Source organism: Oncorhynchus kisutch, linkage group LG18, assembly GCF_002021735.2.
Source record: "Oncorhynchus kisutch isolate 150728-3 linkage group LG18, Okis_V2, whole genome shotgun sequence".
In the NCBI taxonomy this organism is placed as follows: Eukaryota; Metazoa; Chordata; class Actinopteri; order Salmoniformes; family Salmonidae; genus Oncorhynchus; species Oncorhynchus kisutch.
The window spans coordinates 26,858,158-26,882,788 of NC_034191.2; the positions used below are offsets into that span (position 1 = coordinate 26,858,158).

The 24,631-nt window shown below is 44.7% G+C and overlaps 1 protein-coding gene across 14 annotated transcripts in view; it reads left to right on the plus strand.

Moving 5' to 3' along the window:
* Positions 1-24,631, plus strand: part of LOC109909150 (neural cell adhesion molecule 1) — a 110,025-nt gene that overhangs the window by 58,959 nt on the left and 26,435 nt on the right. For 8 of the 14 annotated variants that reach the window (XM_031795686.1, XM_031795690.1, XM_020508104.2 and 5 more), the window contains exons 2-9: positions 15,033-15,107; positions 15,466-15,675; positions 16,434-16,577; positions 17,076-17,213; positions 17,381-17,498; positions 18,195-18,355; positions 18,648-18,790; positions 24,469-24,492. In XM_031795686.1, the coding sequence (XP_031651546.1) occupies positions 15,033-15,107; positions 15,466-15,675; positions 16,434-16,577; positions 17,076-17,213; positions 17,381-17,498; positions 18,195-18,355; positions 18,648-18,790; positions 24,469-24,492 (1,013 nt within the window). The remainder of the gene's footprint in view (positions 1-15,032; positions 15,108-15,465; positions 15,676-16,433; positions 16,578-17,075; positions 17,214-17,380; positions 17,499-18,194; positions 18,356-18,647; positions 18,791-24,468; positions 24,493-24,631) is intronic. The other 6 variants (XM_031795689.1, XM_031795695.1, XM_020508106.2 and 3 more) reach the window with 1 other exon arrangement.

Below are 24,631 nucleotides of genomic sequence, written 5' to 3' on the forward strand. Positions count from 1 at the left end.
TCCTTGACTTCGGTGATGTCATTTACAAAATAGCCTCCAACACTCTACTCAGAAAATTGGATGCAGTCTATCACAGTGCAATCCGTTTTGTCACCAAAGCCCCATAAACTACCCACCACTGCGACCTGTATGCTCTCGTTGGCTGGTCCTCACTATATATTCGTCGCCAAACCCACTGGCTCCAGGTCATCGATAAGTCTTTGCTAGGTAAAGCTCTTCCTTATCTCAGTTCACTGGTCACCATAGCAGCACCCACCTGTAGCACGCGCTCCAGCAGGTATATTTCACTAGTCATCCCCAAAGCCAACACTTACTTTGGCCGCCTTTCCTTCCAGTTTTCTGCTGCCAATGACTGGAACGAATTGCATAAATCACTGAAGTTGGAGACTTATATCTCCCTCACTAACTTTAAGCATCAGCTGTCAGAGCAGCTTACCGATTGCTGCAGCTGTACATAGCCCATCTGTAAATAGCCCATCCACCTACCTCATCCCCATATTTGTTTTTGTTTTTCTTCACTTTTGCACACCAGTATTTCTACTTGCACATCCTCATCTGCACTTATATCACTCCAGTGTAAATTGCTCAATTGTAATTACTTCACCACTATGGCCTATTTATTTCCTTACGTCCTTACTTAATTTGCCCACACTGTATACTGATTTTTCTATTGTGTTATTGACTGTACGTTTGTTTATGCCATGTGTATCTCTGTTGTTTTTTTGTCACACTGCTTTGCTTTATCTTGGCCAGTTCGGAGTTGTAAATGAGAATTTGTTCTCAACTGGCCTACCTGGCGAAAAAATAATAATAATCTGTCACTCACTCCCCTTTGTTCCTTCCCCAGGCGTCATTGTGGCTGTTTCTTGTCTGTGCGTTGTTTCTTGTTTCGGTTTATGTTGTGTTTTTTCATTAACACTCACTCCCTGAACTTGCTTCCCAACTCTCAGTGCACATGGTTATAATGATTAAGAGTAGGCTATATGGACAGGGTGGACCTGATCCTAGATCAGCACTCCTACTCTGATACGCTTTATGAATACAGGCTCAGAGAGGTGTTCTATGAAGACTAGAGAGGCTGAGAAAACAGGGCAAAGCCTGCATATAATGTTGACCTTCTCATCTGGGCCATAGTTTAGCTGACTAAATCCCATTAGTAATGTTGAGCTCTTTTTCTAAAAAAGTGACTGTACTCCTGGAGGAAGGAAGCTCTGAGAGTGATGAAAATGTCACGGGCTGCAGAGCACAGCCCCCTGGGAAATCAACATATGACAGAGAGGTACAGTACTGTGTAGGCCTATGACATCTGCCTAGACCAGGGGTTTCCAAAGTTTTTTGCTTTGTGACCCACCAATTGAGGTGTCTTTTGATTCACAACCCACCATAAGAGTTGAGCAGGGGAAAAAGGATATAGACATCCTTTTTTTAATAGATGCTCACTTCCATTGATTGTTAACTTGTGGCTGAAGTTAGCTGAGGTTTGTAGAGGCTGTTTACAGAAAACTGAACCATATATTCAAGTTTCTCCTGGCTCAGGGTGAGGAACCATCTAACATCAAATTGTAAAATAGTGAACTACTCCTTTGAAGTACATTTCCTGCAATTCTACACATTTTGCCACGGAGCTGAAATAAAATGTTGCAGTTTTAAAGCCAACTTTCCTGCAGTTCTATGCATTTTGCCATGGCTAATCCTGTGTTCTTATGCTAAAACATAATGACTAAATCAATGGGGGCCTGTCTAGCTTATCTTTTTTTTATTGTAAATTCTCAAAGATTATAAGATATTTTAAAATATATGTCCATTATCTTTTCTACATACTTTATATTTGGTTTTAGTCATTTAAGTTTACACTGAAAGTGTTTGTCCCTCCCCAAAAAATGTATTTAAAAAAAAAAAGTTTAATAATTATCCCGCGACCCAACTGAACCCCTGCTGTGACCCGCAAGTGAGTCCTGACACACAGTTTGGAAACCACTGGCCTAGACTTTCTTCCTAGTACTAAATACTGAAGTTTATGGGCCTCTCAAAGAGGACAAACACCATGGTCATCATTAGATCATTTCCATTCTCTATAGGCTATATTTATATACACACACACACAAACACAAACAGGATGCCACCATCCTATGCTGCTGCTAAGTAACAGAGGGATCCGTAAGGGAATGTGGGATCTTGGAGCGGGACATCAAGGAACTTGCCCTTGAGAAATAGAAAGAGGAAAGAAACCCTTGGGCTACTTTACTCCCTCCTCAGTTCCTAGTATGAAGGAGGGACACTGTGCCAGTGAATTGATCAGCCACTGCTGCAGAAACCTTTTGCAGAGCTCATTGTTACAGTATAACAGGATACAAAGTAATATATTTATTAATTTTCTGATATAAACTAATCCCTCCTCTTTCTAATATTGGATGGAAATGCATGTAGGGTTTATTAGGAATGGAGACTGCCAGCTGTAAACTATGGGCTGCATGATCAGGCTGGATCCAAATGTGTCAATCCCCATAGCTATTGTGATATGTCACACTGCCAAGTCCTCTTGTGTTGGGATTCTTCCTGTGTTGCTGTTTTACAGTATCTCTGTTCTGTACCTGAAAAAAGCTCTTACTGTACTTTGCCTAGATTTCCCTGAAGGTTATGAAGCTTAGCCAAGCCATCACTGTTAACAATCTACTACATCTCCACATTCTCAGAGTCTGTGAACATGGGTCAATAGAACAAGTCTTAATTTATTGTCTGGGAGATCAGGACTAGAATTATTCATTTATATGTTGATGTTAGGCTAGATCTCCAAAAATGTGTATGCTACCCATGGGTTTGTATACTAGATTACATTATGAATACAGTTATATCCATAACAATGCTAATCGGTTATACATGTCTCAAAGATCACGCACTCCTTTTTCCTCACTCCTCTCTCCTTACTACTCTCTCCTCACTCCTCCTTCTCATCACGCCTCTCTCTCCATCTCTCTCTCCTTTCCCCTCTTTCTCTCTCTGATGGGAAAGGTTCTCCTGATTTACAGCGATGAAAGGCTTTTCAATTTGAAGGAAATCTTAGATCAGCCAGGCAGACAGTATTTTCAGTGCAGTCAGTGAGAACTCACTGGGTTGGTTTTATCTTTTTAATCATCTATTTCTTGGTATGGCCCTAATACAAGCCTCTTGTTTTATATGGAAGGGGGGTTCCTATTAAAGGGATAGTTTGGGATTTTGGCGATGAGGCCCTTTATCTACTTCCCCAGAGTCAGATGAACTTGTGGATACCATTTTTATGGATGTGCGTAATTTGAAGGAAGTTGCTAACTAGCATTAGCACAATGACTGGTGGTCTGTAGACTTTAATTTATTTGAACTGTTGGTAGGAAAACAATTTGTATGCCCTCAATTCATCGCTCTCTATGTAGTGGAGCTACTGTAAACTGAGAACTCAAATCAAATTTTATTTGTCACATACACATGGTTAGCAGATGCTAATGCGAGTGTAGCGAAATGCTTGTGCTTCTAGGTCCGACAATGCAGTAATAACCCACGAGTAATCTAACCTAACAATTCCACAACAACTACCTTATACACACACGTGTAAAGGGATGAAGAATATGTACATAAAGATATATGAATGAGTGATGGTACAGAACGGCATAGGCAAGATGCAGTAGATGGTATAGAGTACAGTATATACATATGAGATGAGTAATGTAGGGTAGGTAAACATAAAAGTGGCATTGTTTAAAGTGGCTAGTGATACATGTATTACATAAAAATGGCAAGATGCAGTAGATGGTATAGAGTACAGTATATACATATAAGATGAGTAATGTAGGGTATGTAAACATTGTATTAAGTGGCATTGTTTAAAGTGGCTAGTGATAAATTTTTCCATTAATTTTTCCATTATTAAAGTGGCTGGAGTTGAGTCAGTGTGTTGGCAGCAGCCACTGAATGTTAGTGGTGGCTGTTTAACAGTCTGATGGCCTTGAGATAGAAGCTGTTTTTCAGTCTCTCGGTCCCTGCTTTAATGCACCTGTACTGGCCTCGCCTTCTGGATGATAGCGGGGTGAACAGGCAGTGGCTCGGGTGGTTATTGTGCTTGATGATCTTTATGGCCTTCCTGTGACATCGGGTGGTGTAGGTGTACTGGAGGGCAGGTAGTTTCCCCCCGGTGATGCGTTGTGCAGACCTCACTACCCCCTGGAGAGCCTTACGGTTGTGGGCGGAGTAGTTGACGTACCAGGCGGTGATACAGCCCGACAGGATGCTCTCGATTGTGCATCTGTAAAAGTTTGTGAGTGCTTTTGGTGACAAGCCAAATTTCTTCAGCCTCCTGAGGTTGAAGAGGTGCTGCTGCACCTTCTTCACTACACTGTCTGTGTGGGTGAACCAATTCAATTTGTCCGTGATGTGTACGCCGAGGAACTTAAAACTTACTACCCTCTCCACTACTGTCCCGTCGATGTGGATAGGGGGGGTGCTTATTAGAGTTTGCAGTTTAGAAGTATTTAAATGTGTGAGAAATCACAACTCTGGGTAGACGACAGCAGTGTTTCTGTACATCTATTAGTGCGATGGGGAATTGGGGGTGGTACTATGTGCAGTGTAGTGGTACTATGTGCAGTGTAGTGTTGCACGTTATACCAGTACCACGGTAATATCACAATACTAAAACATCATGATACTTATAATACCAACATTTTAGAATACCATAGTACTGTTTCTACTGATCTAAAGAACCTGCTGGTGCCTGTTATAAAATGTTTATAAAGTCAGTTTTGTTTATAAATTCTGTTGAATTTAAGCAACAGCCACTAGTTTATTATATGCGCAGGCTCAATAATATCCACTTAAATTTGATGTGCATATCATGTCACGTGTGGCAGCTGTAATCAGCCAGCTGCATTCCCTACCAGCCCTCACTCACCTGCATCTCTCTGTCCCGTCTTCATGCACATCTATTCCTCCATCATTTCCCAAAAAAGTAAAAGGCAAGCACGGATGCAGACCCAGATGAGTCTTCTGTTGGAATTATACATGTTACATTGGAGCAATGCGCAGACCGAGCAATGTTGATACATTCAATCTCCTATTATAAGATCACAGGCCAGTCTGAGTAGACTTTGCAAGTTCACTGTCATGCAGCCTCTAAGTGCCAGAGAGGGAAAATGGAGCACCAATTTGATATAATTTCACAAACCATGTCGCGGGCCATTTTAAACTAATCCTGGGTTGCTAATTATTGGTTTGATAATAAAACAACATTGTTCAGTAATGTCACCTAGCTAGCTAACAACCTGGGAACTTGACAATAGGTTTAGGAAAATGTGATTGGCACAGGAAGAAAGGAAAAAAGTCTGCTACTCATGAGATGTGCTTCAACCGTAGGATTCATACAGGCCAAATGTAAGCCTAAACTATATCAAATATACATTTATTTCTGGTGCTTCTTAAATTCTGTTTGGTGCCTAACATTTTAAAAGTTGGGAGCAGTGTGTGTATGTGTGGGAGAGGGAGTGGTGTATGTGTGTGTGTGTGTGTGTGTTTATGAGACAGAGAGAGTGTAAGGAAGTGAGGAAGAGTGTATGTGTGTCTGTGTTAACTCAAGAGTAAAGAAGGTTTAATGCAGTGTTTTTCCCCTTACTGACACAGTGTCTTCTCCTTACTGCCACAATGACATGCAGATCATCATGCAGTGTTTTCTTTCTTACTGCCATAATGACATGCAGATCATTATGCAGTGTTTTCTTTCTTACTGCCATAATGACATGCAGATCATTATGCAGTGTTTTCTTTCTTACTGCCATAATGACATGCAGATCATTATGCAGTGTTTTCTTTCTTACTGCCATAATGACATGCAGATCATTATGCAGTGTTTTCTTTCTTACTGCCATAATGACATGCAGATCATTATGCAGTGTTTTCTCCGTACTGCCACAATGACATGCAGATCACTATGCAGTGTTTTCTCCTTACTGGCACAATGACATGCAGATCATTATGCAGTGTTTTCTCCTTACTGCCACAATGACATGCAGATCATTATGCAGTGTTTTCTTTCTTACTGCCATAATGACATGCAGATCATGTCACGCCCTGACCATAGTTTGCTTTGTATGTTTATAGGTTTTGTTTGGTCAGGGTGTGATCTGAGTGGGCATTCTATGTTGTATGTCTAGTTTGTCTGTTTCTGTGTTTGGCCTGATATGGTTCTCAATCAGAGGCAGGTGTTAGTCGTTGTCTCTGATTGGGAACCATATTTAGGTAACCTGTCATTGTGGGTGATTGTCTATGTTAGTTGCTTGTGTCAGCACATTTTGTATATAGCTTCACAGTCGTTATTCGTTTATTGTTTTGTATAGTAATGGGCAGCAGCAGCGATGTCAGGATTTCTGGACATGGGAGCGAGATCTGGACTGTGTCACTACTTGGGAGGAGATAGACAGGTGGGCGGTCGACCCAGGGAGAGTGCCGGAGCCCGCCTGGGATTCTCTGGAGCAGTGTGAGGAGGGATACCGGCGAATGGAGTCAGCATGGCGGCGCGGTAGGAAGCCCGAGAGGCAGCCCCAAAAATGTCTTGGAGGGGGCACACAGGGAGTGTGGCGAAACAAGGTAGGAGACCTGCGCCAACTTCCTCTGCTAACCGGAGAGCGAGAGAGACCGGGCAGGCACCGTGTTATTCTGTGGAGCGCACGGTGTCCCCGGTGCGGGTGCATAGCCCTGTGCGGTACATTCCAGCTCCTCGTATCGGCCCGGGCTAGAGTGGGCATCGAGCCAGATGCCATGAAGCCGACTCTACGCATCTGGTCTCCAGTGCGTCTCCTTGGGCCGGCTTACATGTCTCCCGTCTGTCCAGAGCTGCTAGAGTCTCCCGTCTGTCCAGAGCTGCTAGAGTCTCCCGTCTGTCCAGAGCTGCTAGAGTCTCCCGTCTGTCCAGAGCTGCTAGAGTCTCCCGTCTGTCCAGAGCTGCTAGAGTCTCCCGTCTGTCCAGAGCTGCTAGAGTCTCCCGTCTGTCCGGACTTGCTAGAGTCTCCCGTCTGTCCGGACCTGCTAGAGTCTCCCGTCTGTCCAGACCCTCCCCTACAGCCAGGAGCTGCCAGAGCCATCAGCCAGCCAGGAGCTGCCAGAGCCGCCAGTCAGCCAGGAGCTGCCAGAGCCGCCAGTCAGCCAGAAGCTGCCAGAGCCGCCAGTCAGCCAGGAGCTGCCAGAGCCGCCAGTCAGCCAGGAGCTGCCAGAGCCGCCAGTCAGCCAGGAGCTGCCAGAGCCGCCAGTCAGCCAGGAGCTGCCAGAGCCGCCAGTCAGCCAGGAGCTGCCAGAGCCGCCAGGCGCTGCCAGAGCCGCCAGCCAGCCAGGAGCTACCCTTCAGTCCTGAGCTCACCCTCAGTCCGGAGCTGCCCCTCAGTCCGGAGCTGCCCCTCAGTCCGGAGCTGCCCCTCAGTCCAGTGGGGCCCTTTTGCCAGTCCTAGGTTGGCCGGCGAGGGTCGCCGTTCCTAGGAGGCCACAGAAGCGGACTAAGACTATGGTGGAGTGGGGTCCACGTCCAGTGCCAGAGCCGCCACCGCGGACAGATGCCCACCCAGACCCTCCCCTATAGGTTCAGGTTTTGCGGCCGGAGTCCGCACCTCGGGGAGGGGTACTGTCACGCCCTGACCATAGTTTGCTTTGTATGTTTATAGGTTTTGTTTGGTCAGGTGTGATCTGAGAGGGCATTCTATGTTGTATGTCTAGTTTGTCTGTTTCTGTGTTTGGCCTGATATGGTTCTCAATCAGAGGCAGGTGTTAGTCGTTGTCTCTGTTTGAGAACCATATTTAGGTAGCCTGTTTTGTCATTGTGGGTTGTGGGTGATTGTCTATGTTAGTTGCTTGTGTCAGCACATTTCGTATATAGCTTCACGGTCGCTGTTCATTTATTGTTTTGTTCAGTTTACTTTGTGTTTTCGTCATCCATTAAAATGAAGCATTCACACCACGCTGCGCTTTGGTCCGCTTCTTACAACGATCGTGACAGATCATTATGCAGTGTTTTCTCCTTACTGCCACAATGACAAGCATATCATTATGCTGTGTTTTCCCCCTTACTGCCACAATGACATGCAGATCATTATGCTGTGTTTTTCCCCTTACTGCCACAGTTACATGCAGATCATTATGCAGTGTTTTCTCCTTACTTCCACAATGACATGCAGATCATTATGCAGTGTTTTACCCTTACTGGCACAATGACATGCAGATCATTATGCAGTGTTTTCCCCTTGCTGCCACAATGACATGCAGATCATTATGCAGTGTTCTCCTTTTTGCCACAATGACATGCAGATCATTATGCAATGTGTTCTCCTTACTGCTACAATGACATGCATATCATTATGCATTTTCCCCCTTCCTGCCACAATGACATGCAGATCATTGTGCAGTGTTTTTCCCCTTACTGCCACAATGACATACCGATCTTTATGCAGTGTTCCCCCTTACTGGCACAGTGACATGCAGATCATTTTGCAGTGTTTTCCCCTTACTGCCACAATGACATGCAGATCATTATGCAGTGTTCCCACTTACTGGCACAGTGACCTGCAGATCATTGTGCAGTGTTTTCTCCTTACTGCCACAAGGACATGCAGATCATTATGCCGTTTTTTCTCCCTTACTACCACAATGACATGCAGATCATTATGCAGTGTTTTACCCTTACTGGCACAATGACATGCAGATCATTATGCAGTGTTTTACCCTTACTGGCACAATGACATGCAGATCATTATGCAGTGTTTTCTCCTTACTGGCACAATGACATGCAGATCACTATGCAGTTTTCCCCCTTACTGCCACAATGACATGCAGATCATTATGCAGTGTTTTACCCTTACTGGCACAATGACATGCAGATCATTATGCAGTGTTTCCCCTTACTGGCACAATGACATGCAGATCATTATGCAGTTTTCCCCCTTACTGCCACATTGACATGCAGATCATTATCCAGTGTTTTCTCCTTACTGCCACAATGACATGCAGATCACTATGCATTTTCCCCCTTACTGCCACAATGACATGCAGATCATTAAGCAGTGTTTCCCCCTTACTGCTACAATGACATGCAGATCATTATGCAGTGTTTCCCCTTACTGCTACAGTGACATGCACATAATTTAGCATTTACTGTATATTCCTTCCTCCCATTCCTCCAGTCAAATCACAGGTAGGCCTTTACAAACATGAGCAAATCAGCTATTCTCTGCAGTATTCTATTGTCTACTGAATAATGTGAAGTTAAATTCAATGTGTTGTATTCAATGTGAATTTCAGTGGGTTTTTTAGTAGCACATGCATAGAACGTTTAGAAAACGGGAAAAGCGTCCTCGGGACGGGGCAAACAGGACGCTACGCCGCTGATCCACCTCCCTTCGTGGTATCGCTATACTACTCGGTATCGGGATATTTGGCCGGGTATCGTATCATTTTTAAAATGTTGGTATCGTGACAGCACTAGTGCTATGTGGAGGAAAAATATTTTGGGACTCTCATTATTCTGTCGTCGCCATGTATTTGCCATGTAGTCCATGCATCAGGAGATGAAAAGTGTTGTTATGCATGAATAATCTTAACAATTGCTTTTAGTAGATTAAAAATGTTGAGGCGGAGCGCTATCATGCTGTTTCCATGTTGGCAGTTTGGACAAGCTTCTCTGCTCCACTCCAGTGGTCTTTCCTTGCAGTAGTGAAAGGGAGGGAAGCTGTTAATGGATTATTGAGCATACACATAACCATTGGCAGTATCCATAACCAAAACTATACACTGCCCTGTTGTGAAGGGGATGAATTTCTTGCAAGTGTCAAGGCCGTCGTCGGAATGAGACCAAGGTGCAGCGTGGTTAGCGTACATTTTCTTTTATTTGTTATGTCGCCAACAAAAACAAGAAAACAAAAACGACCGTGAAGCTTACAATGGCAGTAGTGCCCCTAACAAAGACAATTTCCCACAAAGACAAAAGGGAAAAAGGCAGCCTAAGTATGATTCCCGATCAGAGACAACAATAGACAGCTGTCCCTGATTGAGAACCATACCCGGCCAAAACATAGAAATACAAAATCATAGAAAACAGAACATAGAATACCCACCCAAATCACACCCTGACCAAACCAAATAGAGACATAAAAAGGCTCTCTAAGGTCAGGGCGTGACAGCAAGTGGACTTTTTGTTTTTGTTTAAATCACATGGAGTTATTGTATCATACTGTAGGCTGACAGGCATCATAGATTTTTTGGAGCAAAAAAAACGAACATATTTTTTTCAGACTCCAGTGGTTACCTTCTTTAGGTTAAAGTCTGCTGTGTTGTTGATCATTGCTGCTGGGCTGACCTTATTTCTATACAAAAACAATGCTAGCAAAACAGAGAGGAGATATGCTTGTCTGGGCCATTCATAATGGGACTCACTGGCACTGCTGAAGCAGTCCATCTCTTGTTCTCTCTCTCTCACACACACACACACCCCTCCATCTCTTGTTCTCTCTCTCTCTCTCACACACACCCCTCCATCTCTTGTTCTCTCTCTCTCTCTCTCTCTCTCTCTCTCTCTCTCTCTCACACAGACACACACCCTACATCTCTTGTTCTCTGTCTCTGTCTCTCTCTCACACACCCCTCCATCTCTTGTTCTCTCTCTCTCACACCCCTCCATCCCCCTCTCTCTCACTCCCCCCCCTCTCACACTTTCTTATCCCTGTCTTTCTCTCTCTCTCTTTCTCAACCCGTTTCTCTCTCTCTTTCTCAACCCATTTCTCTCTCCCTGTGTGGGTTTGTGAGATAACATGTATCTACTGGCCACTGTGCTCAGTCAGGGATTGACTGTATACTGTATTTGGATCTAGTCTTAAAGCCCCCTATCTACTGTAAACTATAAATTGCTCTCCTCTTTCAATCTTTCATTGGTTTCAAGTTCCCATGGTCAGAGCAGGCTTTATGATAACGTACAGTATCTAGAGCCTATCTTTTGTCATGTATTAGAGACTGATCCCATCTCTCTCAGAAATCTGATTCTTCCCTTGTGGGGTGCCTCAGCAAATTGACTCCCCCTAATCCAGTCTACTGCAGCCTAGACAGCCTGACAGTCAGTTCCTTAATATCACCCATCTGGTAATAATACCCTCTGCAATTAGGCTTATTTACATTTCAAAAGCAAGCTAATCTTGCATGCACAAATGGATAACCTCCATGATACCTAGCTACCGTTGTTTTTGTTTTGATGGCACATTCCGTGCTATGTGCTTATACTGGATGACAGAGTGATATAACCTAATCTTACTGAACATCTGTAGCTAATACTCTGCTGGTCATATGAAGCTCAGATGTTTGCACACAGAGATACAGTATGTATCACAAGGGCAAGGATTACATGTCTCACTCTCCATCAGAAACCAACCGGACATGCATATTTAATCTACTGCTTGGTACTTGAGGTTAGTTTTGCTTGGTTTATGATGTTTATGCTTGCCCTATATTGGAAATGACTACTTCCAGAACTCGCTATTCTTGGCGGTGGAGACCCCATTATAGCCATGCATCTTCCATATGGGCTGGCACAGACAGAGGCTCCTCAGAGAAAACTAGCTAATGCAGGAGCCCTTTTGATAGGTCAGGGCTGAGTCCCAAATGGCAGCCTATTCCCTATATAGTGCACTACTGTTGAACAGGGCCCATAGGGAAGAGGGGGCTATTTGGGAAGCAGACATGGTCTCATATTGGTCCTCTCACCAGGCTCCTCACAGCATCACTCGGGATAACCAGACAAAAGGCTGGTGAATGAGCCTGGTCTCGGAGGGCTGTCTTCTCCAATCAGAAGTGGGTGGTGCTGATGGTGTGTGGGAGAAAGCTGAACCTATGAATCTATCCTGTGAAGTGGAATGGAGACAGACATTTGTTATGAGTATACTTTCTGGTGTGATGCTGTTTATTTCCAAACAGCTCTATGTAAATTTGATTTTGATCAAATGAAATGTATTTATATAGGCCTTCTTACGTCAGCTGATATATCAAAGTGCTGTACAGAAAGCCAGCCTAAAAACCCAAACAGCAAGCAATACAGGTGTAGAAGCATGGTGGCTAGGAAAAACTCCCTAGAAAGGCCAAAACCTAGGGAGAACCTAGAGAGGAACCAGGCTATGAGGGGTGGCCAGAGAGAATTAGAGAGAGCATACTTAAATTCACACAGGACACTGGATAAGACAGGAGAAATACTCCAGATATAACAGACTGATCCTAGCCCCCTGACACAAACTACTGCAGCATAAATACTGGAGGCTGAGACAGGAAGGGTCAGGAGACACTGTGGCCCCATCTGACAAACCCCTGGACAGGGCCAAACAGGCAGGATATAAACCCACCCACTTTGCCAAAGCACAGCCCCCACACCAGTAGAGGGATATCTTCAACCACCAACTTACCATCCTGAGACAAGGCCGAGTATAGCCCACAAAGATCTCCGCCACGGCACAACCCAAGGGGGGGGGCGCCAACCCGGACAGGAAGACCACGTCAGTGACTCAACCCACTCAAGTGACGCACCCCTCCTAGGGACGGCATGGAAGAGCACCAGTAAGCCAGTGACTCAGCCCCTGTAATAGGGTTAGAGGCAGAGAATCCCAGTGGAGAGAGGGGAACTGGCCAGGCAGAGACAGCAAGGGCGGTTCGTTGCTCCAGTGCCTTTCCGTTCACCTTCACACTCCTGGGCCAGACTACACTCAATCATGGACCTACTGAAGAGATGAGTCTTCAATAAAGACTTGAAGGTTGAGACCGAGTCTGTGTCTCTCACATGGGTAGGCAGACCATTCCATAAAAATGGAGCTCTATAGGAGAAAGCCCTGCCTCCAGCTGTTTGCTTAGAAATTATAGGGACAATTAGGAGGCCTGCGTCTTGTGACCGTAGCGTACGTGTAGGTATGTACGGCAGGACCAAATCAGAGAGATAGGTAGGAGCAAGCCCATGTAATGCTTTGTAGGTTAGCAGTAAAACCTTGAAATCAGCCCTTGCCTTAACAGGAAGCTAGTGTAGGGAGGCTAGCACTGGAGTAATATGATCAGATTTTTTGGGTTCAAGTCAGGATTCTAGCAGCCGTATTTAGCAGTAACTGAAGTTTATTTAGTGCTTTATCCGAGTCGCCGGAAAGTAGAGCATTGCAGTAGTCTAACCTAGAAGTAACAAAAGCATGGATTAATTTACTAGGTAGCTGTTTAGCCTGCCATCACATTCCCTCATTGTTTGTAAACAATTAACAAGCTAGTTAGCTACCACATGTTCTTGTCAAATTGTCAACAGTGTAGCTACAAAGCAACAAGATATGCCAAATAACAGTCTAGATATCACTTAAGGGCAGAAAAATCAGATATGACCATTCAGACACGACCATTCAGACACAGGTCACATGGCCAGGAATCTGATTTATATCTGATTTCAATCTGATTCCATGTGCTTTTTGCCTGTTTAGACTGCATCAAAAATATGAGATTCTAATAAGAAAATGGATTTGAGTCACTTCAAACTACCTCTGTGAACAAGGCTTTACTCTGCAGGTGTCAGCCAAGTGCATAGTCTTACCGTGGTCTTACCAGTCAATAAAATAAAGTCTCAATCGATCTGCCAGAGGTGCTTCTCTGAGGCCTGAGCCATGGCTTGGAATAGATTTCTGTGTTGAAACTATTGATTTAGTTTCTCCCCCTTGGCTGCTCCACTGTCAATAAGAGCAGTAGAACTTACCTACCTGCATGCTAACTTACCTACCTACCTACCTGCATGCTAACTTACCTACCTACCTACCTGCATGCTAACTTATCTACCTACCTACCTGCATGCTAACTTACCTACCTACCTACCTGCATGCTAACTTACCTACCTACCTACCTGCATGCTAACTTACCTACCTACCTACCTGCATGCTAACTTACCTACCTACCTACCTGCATGCTAACTTACCTACCTACCTACCTGCATGCTAACTTACCTGCATGCTAACTTACCTACCTACCTACCTGCATGCTAACTTACCTACCTACCTACCTGCATGCTAACTTACCTACCTACCTACCTGCATGCTAACTTACCTACCTACCTACCTGCATGCTAACTTACCTACATACCTACCTGCATGCTAACTTACCTACCTACCTACCTGCATGCTAACTTACCTACCTACCTACCTGCATGCTAACTTACCTACCTACCTACCTGCATGCTAACTTACCTACCTACCTACCTGCATGCTAACTTAGCTACCTACCTACCTGCATGCTAACTTACCTACCTACCTACCTGCATGCTAACTTACCTACCTACCTACCTGCATGCTAACTTACCTACCTGCATGCTAACTTACCTACCTACCTACCTGCATGCTAACTTACCGACCTACCTACCTGCATGCTAACTTACCTACCTACCTACCTGCATGCTAACTTACCTACCTACCTACCTGCATGCTAACTTACCTACCTACCTACCTGCATGCTAACTTACCTACCTACCTACCTGCATGCTAACTTACCTACCTACCTACCTGCATGCTGAGATGGAGGCTACTGTATCACCTTAGGCATGGACAAAGTACTTTCTCTCTCTCTTTGCTGTGTTTTGTTTACCATTTCATATGTTTTCTACTGGTTCATCTGAGCATGGTGTACAGTAGGATGTTGCTGGTGTGGAGGCGTGGAGGCGTCCAGGCCAGCCTCCCAAATGGCACCCTATTTCCTATATAAGTGCACTACTTTTGACCAGAGCTACTAGCCCTGGTCAAAAGGTGCTATCTAGAACCTAAAGGGTTCTTCTTCGGCTGTTCCCATAGAGGAACCCTTTTTGGTTACAGGTGGAACAGCGCTGCAGACATAAGCTTTAATATCATATGTCATTAATGAAATGTTCTCTCTACACATACACATACACATACACACACACACAAACACACACACACACACACACACACACAAACTTAACACTGCTTCCAAGTTCTCCTCTGTCTAATGTCCCTATTTTGTTCTCTTTTCAGTTTGTCTGGAAGTGGAGATCACCCCCACCCAGGGAGAGATCAGTGTCGGAGAGTCCAAGTTCTTTCTGTGTGAAAGTAAGCTTGCCCCTCTATCATTATACTGTAGTAGACTACTGCCTCTTTGGAAATGTTTGGATTCCATTGTGCAGTACTGATTATACACTGTGACCTTTTGTGTCCTGTCCTGATATGCTGTGTGTAGACCACAGTTGTCAAGCCACTAGACAGGAACAAGGTAGCTGTAACCTTCTCTAGGATAACGTACTAATACCTAATAAGGTGTATAGGTTGTTTCCTAGGTTGATAACCTTCTTTTTGGCTCTTTATTTGTCTCGTTTAGAGATTCAACATTGTGATAGCGAAATGTTTCATCCTAATGATTCTAGTTAGATACAAAAACAAACACATGTAACCGTCTCTTGTCTCTGTGCAGTTGTTGGGGTAGCAAAGGAGATTGACTGGTATTCTCCGAGCGGGGAGAGGATAGAGCCCAACAAACCAGAGATCACCGTAACCCGAAACGACGAGTCCTCGTCCACACTCACGCTCTACAAGGCCGGGGTGGACAGCGCTGGGACCTACAAGTGTCTGGCCACCAACGGAGACCAGTCAGCAGAAGCCACCGTCAACGTCAAGTTCTACCGTAAACTGCTCCTCCTTCTTTATTCTCTAGGGATGTGTCCAAAGGGGCAACCTAATCCTTCCCTATAAGGTTCACTACTTTTGACCAGAGTCCCATTGGCCCTGGTCTAAAGTAGTGTACTATTTAGGGAATAGGGTGCCATTTGGTACACAGGCTAGATGTCCTGTTCAAAACCAGTGTGTGTTTGCATTATGACATAGTATAAAAACTCAGGGGGATGTCCTGATCACAGAGCGTTAAATTGTTATATTAAGAACCCTAAGCTGAAATGTTCTTAACCTTCAGTATAGTTATGAAGGAAAAGCTCAAACTTTTTATTGAGGGCTCGAGGGAAAAATATCTTTATTTTCTGTTTTTCAGCTGGAGATGGATTTTTCATCAGTTCAATAAACCCCTCCAAAGCCCATTAAGACAAGGCCTAATGTCTGTTGTGCATGTCTTTTGACTAATGGTTTCTATAGCTAAACACTGCCAAGCATCAGCAGTCCATCATCTAAACCCTTTATAGTTTCCCACTAGGCACAACATGCTAATGTGTTTAGAATAAAGGCAGTTAAGAGGCTGAGGTGTAGGGGGAAACAGTTAAATGAACCCATTGCTACGTCTCAAATAGCACCCTATTCTCTATGTAGTGCACCCTATGGGCCCTGGTCAAAACTAGTACACCACGTAGGGAATAGGGTGCCATTTGAGACACACCCGTTATGTTCTTCATGGTTTTAAATGGTTGACTAACATTCTTGTATTTTGTCTTGTAGAAAGGATCACCTTCAAGAACGCCCCCTCCCCCCAAGAGTTCAATGAAGGGGACAACGCCAACATTGTCTGTGACGTCATCAGCTCCCCTCCCCCCACCATCATCTGGAAACACAAAGGAGTGAAGATTCAGATGGAGAAGGATGGTGAGATAGATGCCATTTAGCCTGGAGTAGGGTTGCACAATTCCAGTAACTTTCCCCAAATTCCCATGTTTTCCAGAAATCCCCTTTGAAGGAATCAGGATTTCCTACTTAAATCTAAAAGCAGGATTTGTGAAAAACCTGTGAATTTTGGTAACGTTATCAGAATTGTATAATGCTAAAGGGTTCCTATATTTTTGCTGTTTCCTTTTTCCACTCCCCCCCCCCCCCCCCCCCACACTCTTTGACAGCCTTGTCACCCGTTGTTACTCAACCATGTCAGAAAAGTCCCTATCCAGCTGTCAGACAATGTTCCATTTGAGCAATTCTTTGACAAATGTTATAACTGGTGGGTATGAAACTGTTTAAACACTTTAATTAAAGAATTGACATGAAAGTGAGATTTTGAGTTAAGGGGTCTCCGTCTGAAAAGCCCTTTCTTATCCCTCAATCAGAATACTCATACATTACAATTTAATTCTGATTTGATCCTTCTCTCAGTCCGCTTTAAGATCCTGCCCAACAACCACCTGCAGATCCGAGGCATCAAGAAGACAGACGAGGGGTCGTACACCTGTGAGGGCCGCCTCATGGCCCGGGGAGAGATTGACCTCAAGATCATTAGGGTCATCGTCAACGGTCAGCCCACTTCTTCCTCCCTCTCTATTCCCTTGTCACTTTATTCATGGTTTTGACACCATTTTGTGGTGTTAAGCCATCTATCAACATCCTAGACAGCAGACGACTGTGGGCTGGATTTCAGCTGTAATAACTTGGTCTCGGGTGTGTTAATGTCCCTCCCTCAGTGCTCCCTACCATCCGGGTGTGGCAGTCTGAGGTGAATGCCACAGCAGGCGTGGGCCAGTCTGCTATGTTGACCTGTGCTGCTGATGGATACCCAGAGCCCATGGTGACCTGGGCACGGTAAGACTGGAGCACATACTCTCTCTTACGCGCACACGCACACACTCAAGGCTGGTAGACTGATATACCACGAACCAGTGTTTTGCAGATGTCCATCTGACCATGGAACTCATAGGCTACCAACACCAATGCGAGTGATGCGAGTCCCCTGCCCTTGGTTTTCTGTTGGCAGTGTAGTGTATTGCTCTCACCTTCTTAGAAGAGTTAGAGGAGCTGTTTCCCTTGTTGCTAGGTGAGGGAAAGGACTGGTGTGAACTCCATGTGACACTTGTCTTTGGGGTTGAGTCTTAGGTAAAGCTATTTTAACTCATCAGTCAAGGTGATAAGCTTTGAGCCTAGGGGTCATTGTCAGTGCCAATAAATAAATGGCTCTCTGGTATAGACTATAGAGATCATGATTGAAGACTGGATTAAAAATATTCATTGTCATTAAATCGGAAATAGCGATTCAATGTCACACTGAAACATTACTTTGATAAACAATGAATTGATCATTTGAATTAAGTCTGTTTGACCTACTTCACAGAAGGAAAATACTTATTTATTTATTAGATAAAAATTCTCATCAAGAGTAGTTAGCAGCAGACTTATTTTAGTTGTGTCGTCGAATCCGATTCTCTTCGTTTCACAAAAGCTGATTGTAATCAGAATAATCAGTGTGTGTGTGTGTGTGTGTGTTCCCTTTCTCTCCCCCAGAGCCGGTGTTCTTCTGGAGTCAGGAGACAAGTACAGCTTTAATAAGGACGGTTCAGAGATGACCATCATGGAGGTAGCCAAGCTGGATGAGGGAGAGTACACCTGCATCGCTAAGAACAAGGCTGGGGAGAGCGAACAGGAAGTCAGCCTTAGAGTGTTTGGTGAGGGACTCCTCTCTTGGTGCTGACAGATGATTGACTATGTGACGGGTTTGTGATGGTTAATCATGGTTTGTCTATATTTATTCACAGTGGGAGGATATTAACATTGGATTATTTTGTGGGTTATGTTGTGATTATAACTCTAGGTTTTAAGTACTATCATCAGATCTGGCAGGTGATTGATGTCACTATGGGATTGCATACTGTGAATGTAGCTATACTGTAGGTCATACAGGTGAGTGTCACTGCAGGTTGGTTATAATGGCTCTGTGTGTGTCTGCCTTTGCTACAGTGAAACCTAAGATCACCTTCCTGCTGAACCAGAGCACGTCTGAGATGGCTGAGCAGGTGACTCTGACCTGTGAGGCGTCAGGGGACCCCACCCCCACCATCAACTGGAGCTTTGGCCTGCGCCCCTTCACTGAGGGAGAGCAGGTACAGTAGAGGCAGCCCACAGAGAGAGGCCAGCCTGGGGCTGTGTCCCCACTGCAGAGGGACACTCAGGGGATGTGTTTCACTTAAACATGGCAAGGCTCCCTTAGCCAGGTTCATCTCTGCTGATTAAGTATGACCCCAAAGCTGCAGCTAGCTAATAGAAGTTCATATTACTACCTAGTAGCTACCTAGTTACCATCCCACCTTAGACGTCGTCCCTATAGCAGCTTAGACCTATGTCCCTATAGCAGCTTAGACCTATGACCCTATAGCAGCTGAGACCTATGTCCTTATAGCAGCTGAGACCTACGTCCCTATAGCAGCTTAGACCTATGTCCCAATAGCAGCTTAGGCCTATGTCCCTATAGCAGCTTAGGCCTATTTCCCTATACATGTAGCAGCTTAGACCTATGTCCCTATAGCAGCTTAGACCTATGTCCCAATAGCAGCTTAGGCCTATTTCCCTATAGCAGCTTAGACCTATGTCCCTATAGCAGCTTAGACCTATGTCCCTATAGCAGCTTAGACCTATGTCCCAATAGCAGCTTAGACCTATGTCCCTATAGCAGCTTAGACCTATGTCCCTATAGCAGCTTAGACCTATGTCCCAATAGCAGCTTAGACCTATGTCCCTATAGCAGCTTAGGCCTATTTCCCTATACATGTAGCAGCTTAGACCTATGTCCCTATAGCAGCTTAGACCTATGTCCCTATAACAGCTTAGACCTATGTCCCTATAGCAGCTTAGACCTATGTCCCTATAGCAGCTGAGACCTATGTCCTAATAGCAGCTTAGACCTATGTCCCAATAGCAGCTTAGACCTATGTCCCAATAGCAGCTTAGGCCTATTTCCCTATACATGTAGCAGCTTAGACCTATGTCCCTATAGCAGCTTAGACCTATGTCCCTATAGCAGCTTAGGCCTATGTCCCTATAGCAGCTTAGACCTATGTCCCTATAGCAGCTTAGACCTATGTCCCAATAGCAGCTTAGACCTATGTCCCTATAGCAGCTTAGGCCTATTTCCCTATACATGTAGCAGCTTAGACCTATGTCCCTATAGCAGCTTAGGCCTATGTCCCTATAGCAGCTTAGACCTATGTCCCAATAGCAGCTTAGACCTATGTCCCAATAGCAGCTTAGGCCTATGTCCCTATAGCAGCTTAGGCCTATTTCCCTATACATGTAGCAGCTTAGACCTATGTCCCTATAGCAGCTTAGACCTATGTCCCTATAGCAGCTTAGACCTATGTCCCTATAGCAGCTTAGGCCTATGTCCCTATAGCAGCTTAGACCTATGTCCCTATAGCAGCTTAGACCTATGTCCCTATAGCAGCTTAGACCTATGTCCCTATAGCAGCTTAGGCCTATGTCCCTATAGCAGCTTAGACCTATGTCCCTATAGCAGCTTAGGCCTATGTCCCTATAGCAGCTTAGGCCTATGTCCCTATAGCAGCTTAGACCTATGTCCCTATAGCAGCTTAGACCTATGTCCCAATAGCAGCTTAGACCTATGTCCCAATAGCAGCTTAGACCTATGTCCCTATAGCAGCTTAGGCCTATTTCCCTATACATGTAGCAGCTTAGACCTATGTCCCTATAGCAGCTTAGACCTATGTCCCTATAGCAGCTTAGACCTATGTCCCTATAGCAGCTTAGACCTATGTCCCTATAGCAGCTTAGGCCTATTTCCCTATACATGTAGCAGCTTAGACCTATGTCCCTATAGCAGCTTAGACCTATGTCCCTATAGCAGCTTAGACCTATGTCCCTATAGCAGCTTAGGCCTATGTCCCTATAGCAGCTTAGACCTATGTCCCTATAGCAGCTTAGACCTATGTCCCTATAGCAGCTTAGGCCTATGTCCCTATAGCAGCTTAGACCTATGTCCCTATAGCAGCTTAGGCCTATGTCCCTATAGCAGCTTAGGCCTATGTCCCTATAGCAGCTTAGACCTATGTCCCTATAGCAGCTTAGACCTATGTCCCAATAGCAGCTTAGACCTATGTCCCTATAGCAGCTTAGGCCTATTTCCCTATAGCAGCTTAGGCCTATTTCCCTATACATGTAGCAGCTTAGACCTATGTCCCTATAGCAGCTTAGACCTATGTCCCTATAGCAGCTTAGACATATGTCCCTATAGCAGCTTAGGCCTATGTCCCTATAGCAGCTTAGACCTATGTCCCTATAGCAGCTTAGACCTATGTCCCTATAGCAGCTTAGACCTATGTCCCTATAGCAGCTTAGGCCTATGTCCCTATAGCAGCTTAGACCTATGTCCCTATAGCAGCTTAGGCCTATGTCCCTATAGCAGCTTAGGCCTATGTCCCTATAGCAGCTTAGACCTATGTCCCTATAGCAGCTTAGACCTATGTCCCAATAGCAGCTTAGACCTATGTCCCAATAGCAGCTTAGACCTATGTCCCTATAGCAGCTTAGGCCTATTTCCCTATACATGTAGCAGCTTAGACCTATGTCCCTATAGCAGCTTAGACCTATGTCCCTATAGCAGCTTAGACCTATGTCCCTATAGCAGCTTAGACCTATGTCCCTATAGCAGCTTAGGCCTATTTCCCTATACATGTAGCAGCTTAGACCTATGTCCCTATAGCAGCTTAGACCTATGTCCCTATAGCAGCTTAGACCTATGTCCCTATAGCAGCTTAGGCCTATGTCCCTATAGCAGCTTAGACCTATGTCCCTATAGCAGCTTAGACCTATGTCCCTATAGCAGCTTAGGCCTATGTCCCTATAGCAGCTTAGACCTATGTCCCTATAGCAGCTTAGGCCTATGTCCCTATAGCAGCTTAGGCCTATGTCCCTATAGCAGCTTAGACCTATGTCCCTATAGCAGCTTAGACCTATGTCCCAATAGCAGCTTAGACCTATGTCCCTATAGCAGCTTAGGCCTATTTCCCTATAGCAGCTTAGGCCTATTTCCCTATACATGTAGCAGCTTAGACCTATGTCCCTATAGCAGCTTAGGCCTATGTCCCTATAGCAGCTTAGGCCTATTTCCCTATAGCAGCTTAGACCTATGTCCCTATAGCAGCTTAGACCTATGTCCCAATAGCAGCTTAGACCTATGTCCCTATAGCAGCTTAGGCCTATTTCCCTATAGCAGCTTAGGCCTATTTCCCTATACATGTAGCAGCTTAGACCTATGTCCCTATAGCAGCTTAGGCCTATGTCCCTATAGCAGCTTAGGCCTATGTCCCTATAGCAGCTTAGGCCTATGTCCCTATAGCAGCTTAGGCCTATGTCCCTATAGCAGCTTAGACCTATGTCCCTATAGCAGCTTAGGCCTATTTCCCTATACATGTAGCAGCTTAGACCTATGTCCCTATAGCAGCTTAGACCTATGTCCCTATAGCAGCTTAGACCTATGTCCCTATAGCAGCTTAGGCCTATTTCCCTATACATGTAGCAGCTTAGACCTATGTCCCTATAGCAGCTTAGACCTATGTCCCTAAAGCAGCTTAGACCTATGTCCCTATAGCAGCTTAGACCTATGTCCCTATAGCAGCTTAGACCTATGTCCCTATAGCAGCTTAGACCTATGTCCCTATAGCAGCTTAGACCTATGTTCCTATAGCAGCTTAGACCTATGTCCCTATAGCAGCTTAGACCTATGTTCCTATAGCAGCTTAGACCTATGTCCCTATAGCAGCTTAGACCTGTCCCTATAGCAGCTTAGACCTATGTCCCTATAGCAGCTTAGACCTATGTCCTTACAGCAGCTTAGACCTATGTCCCTATAGCAGCTTAGACCTATGTTCCTATAGCAGCTTAGACCTATGTCCTTACAGCAGTTTAGACCTATGTCCCTATAGCAGCCTCTGCTAGTCCCCTGCAGATTGCTACATACAGTCATCTATGGATCTTATATTTTCATACAATGCCACATTGTTCATATACGGTGCCTTCGGAAAGTATTCAGACCCTTTGACTTTTCCCACATTTTGTTAATTTACAGCCTTATTGTAAAATGTATTACATTTTTCGCTCATCATTCCACACAGAATATCCCATAATAACAAAGCAAAAACAGTTTTTTAGAAATGTTTGCTAATTTATAGAAAAAAAACGTAAATATTAAATTTACATAAGTATTCAGACCTTTTACTCAGTACTTTGTTGAAGCATCTTTGGCAGCGATTACAGCCTCGAGTCTTCTTGGGTATGACACTACAAGCTTGGCACACCTGTATTTAGGGAGTTTCTCCCATTCTTTGCAGATCCTTTCAAGCTCTGTCAGGTTGGATGGTGAGCGTCGCTGCACAGCTATTTTCAGTTGTCTCCACAGCTATTTTCAGGTCTCTCCAGAGATGTTCGATCAGGTTTAAGTCTGGGCTCTGGCTGGGCCACTCAAGGACATTCAGAGACTTGTCCCAAGCCACTCCTGCGTTGTTTTGGCAGTGTGCTTAGGGTCGTTATCCTGTTGGAAGGTGAACCTTCGCCCCAGTCTGAGGTCCTGAGAGCTCTGGAGCAGGTTTTCATTAAGGATCTCTCTGTACTTTGCTCCGTTCATCTTTGCCTCGATCCTGACTAGTCTCCGAGTCCCTGCCGCTGAAAAACATCCCCACAGCATGATTCTGCCACCACCATGCTTCACCATAGGGATGGAGTCAGGTTTCCTCCAGAGGTGATGCTTAGCTTTCAGGCCAAAATGTTCAATCTTGGTTTCATCAGACCAGAGAATCTTGTTTCTCATGGCCTGTGAGTCTTTAGGTGCCTTTTGTCAAACTCCAAGGGGCTGTCATGTGCCTTTTACTGAGAAGTAGCTTCCATCTGGCCACTCTACAATAAAGGTCTGATTGGTGGAGTGCTGCAGAGATGGTTGTCCTTCTGGAAGGTTCTCCCATCTCCACAGAAGAACTCTAGAGCTCTGTCAGAGTGACCATTGGGTTCTTGATCAACTCCCTGACCAAGGCCCTTCTCCCCCGATTGCTCAGTTTGGCCGGGCAGCCAGCTCTAGGAAGAGTCTTGGTGGTTCCAAACTTCTTCCTTTTAAGGATGGAGGCCACTGTGTTCTTGGGGACCTTTAATGCTACAGAAATGTTTTGATACCCTTTCCTAGATCTGTGCCTCAACACAATCCTGTCTCGGCTCTCTGCGGACAATTCCTTCCACCTCTTGGCTTGGTTTTTGCTCTGACATGCACTGTCAACTGTGGGACCTTAAATAGACAGGTGTGTGCTTTTACAAATCATGTTCAATCAATTGAATTTACCACAGGTGGACTCCAATCAAGTTGTAGAAACATCTCAAGGATGGTCAATGAAAACAGGATGCACCTGAGCTCAATTTCAAGTCTCATAGCAAAGGTCTGAAAACTTATGCAAATAAGGTATTTATGTTTTTTTTAAATCTAAAAACCTGTTTTTGCTTTGTCATTATGTGTGTAGATTTTTGAGGATCCTTTAAAAAAAGTCATTTTAGGATAAGGCTGTAACTTAACAAAATGTGGAAAAAGTCAAGGGGTCTGAATACTTTCCGAAGGCACTGTAGCTACTTCCCTGTAGTACCAATGATCTCATCTCGTCCAATAGACAGGTAATGGGTGGGGCCATTTAATCAGAGACACGCTGTAGGTACCTGTACAGGATAGGAGGAGTGTGGATAGGTGGAGCCCACGGGAAGGTCCGTTTACTTCGCTACATTCTCTCCCCTGCAGGCACATCTAAACAGGATCTATCAGGTATGAAATCAGTGTGGCACAGAAATGGAACAAAATCAGTTGATAGAACAAATTGCGTATGGGGTATGAGATTCGACAAAAACCCTGATAGGATCAAATAAGTATTTTTATCGAATTTTCTTGTCTGCTCTTCAGGCAA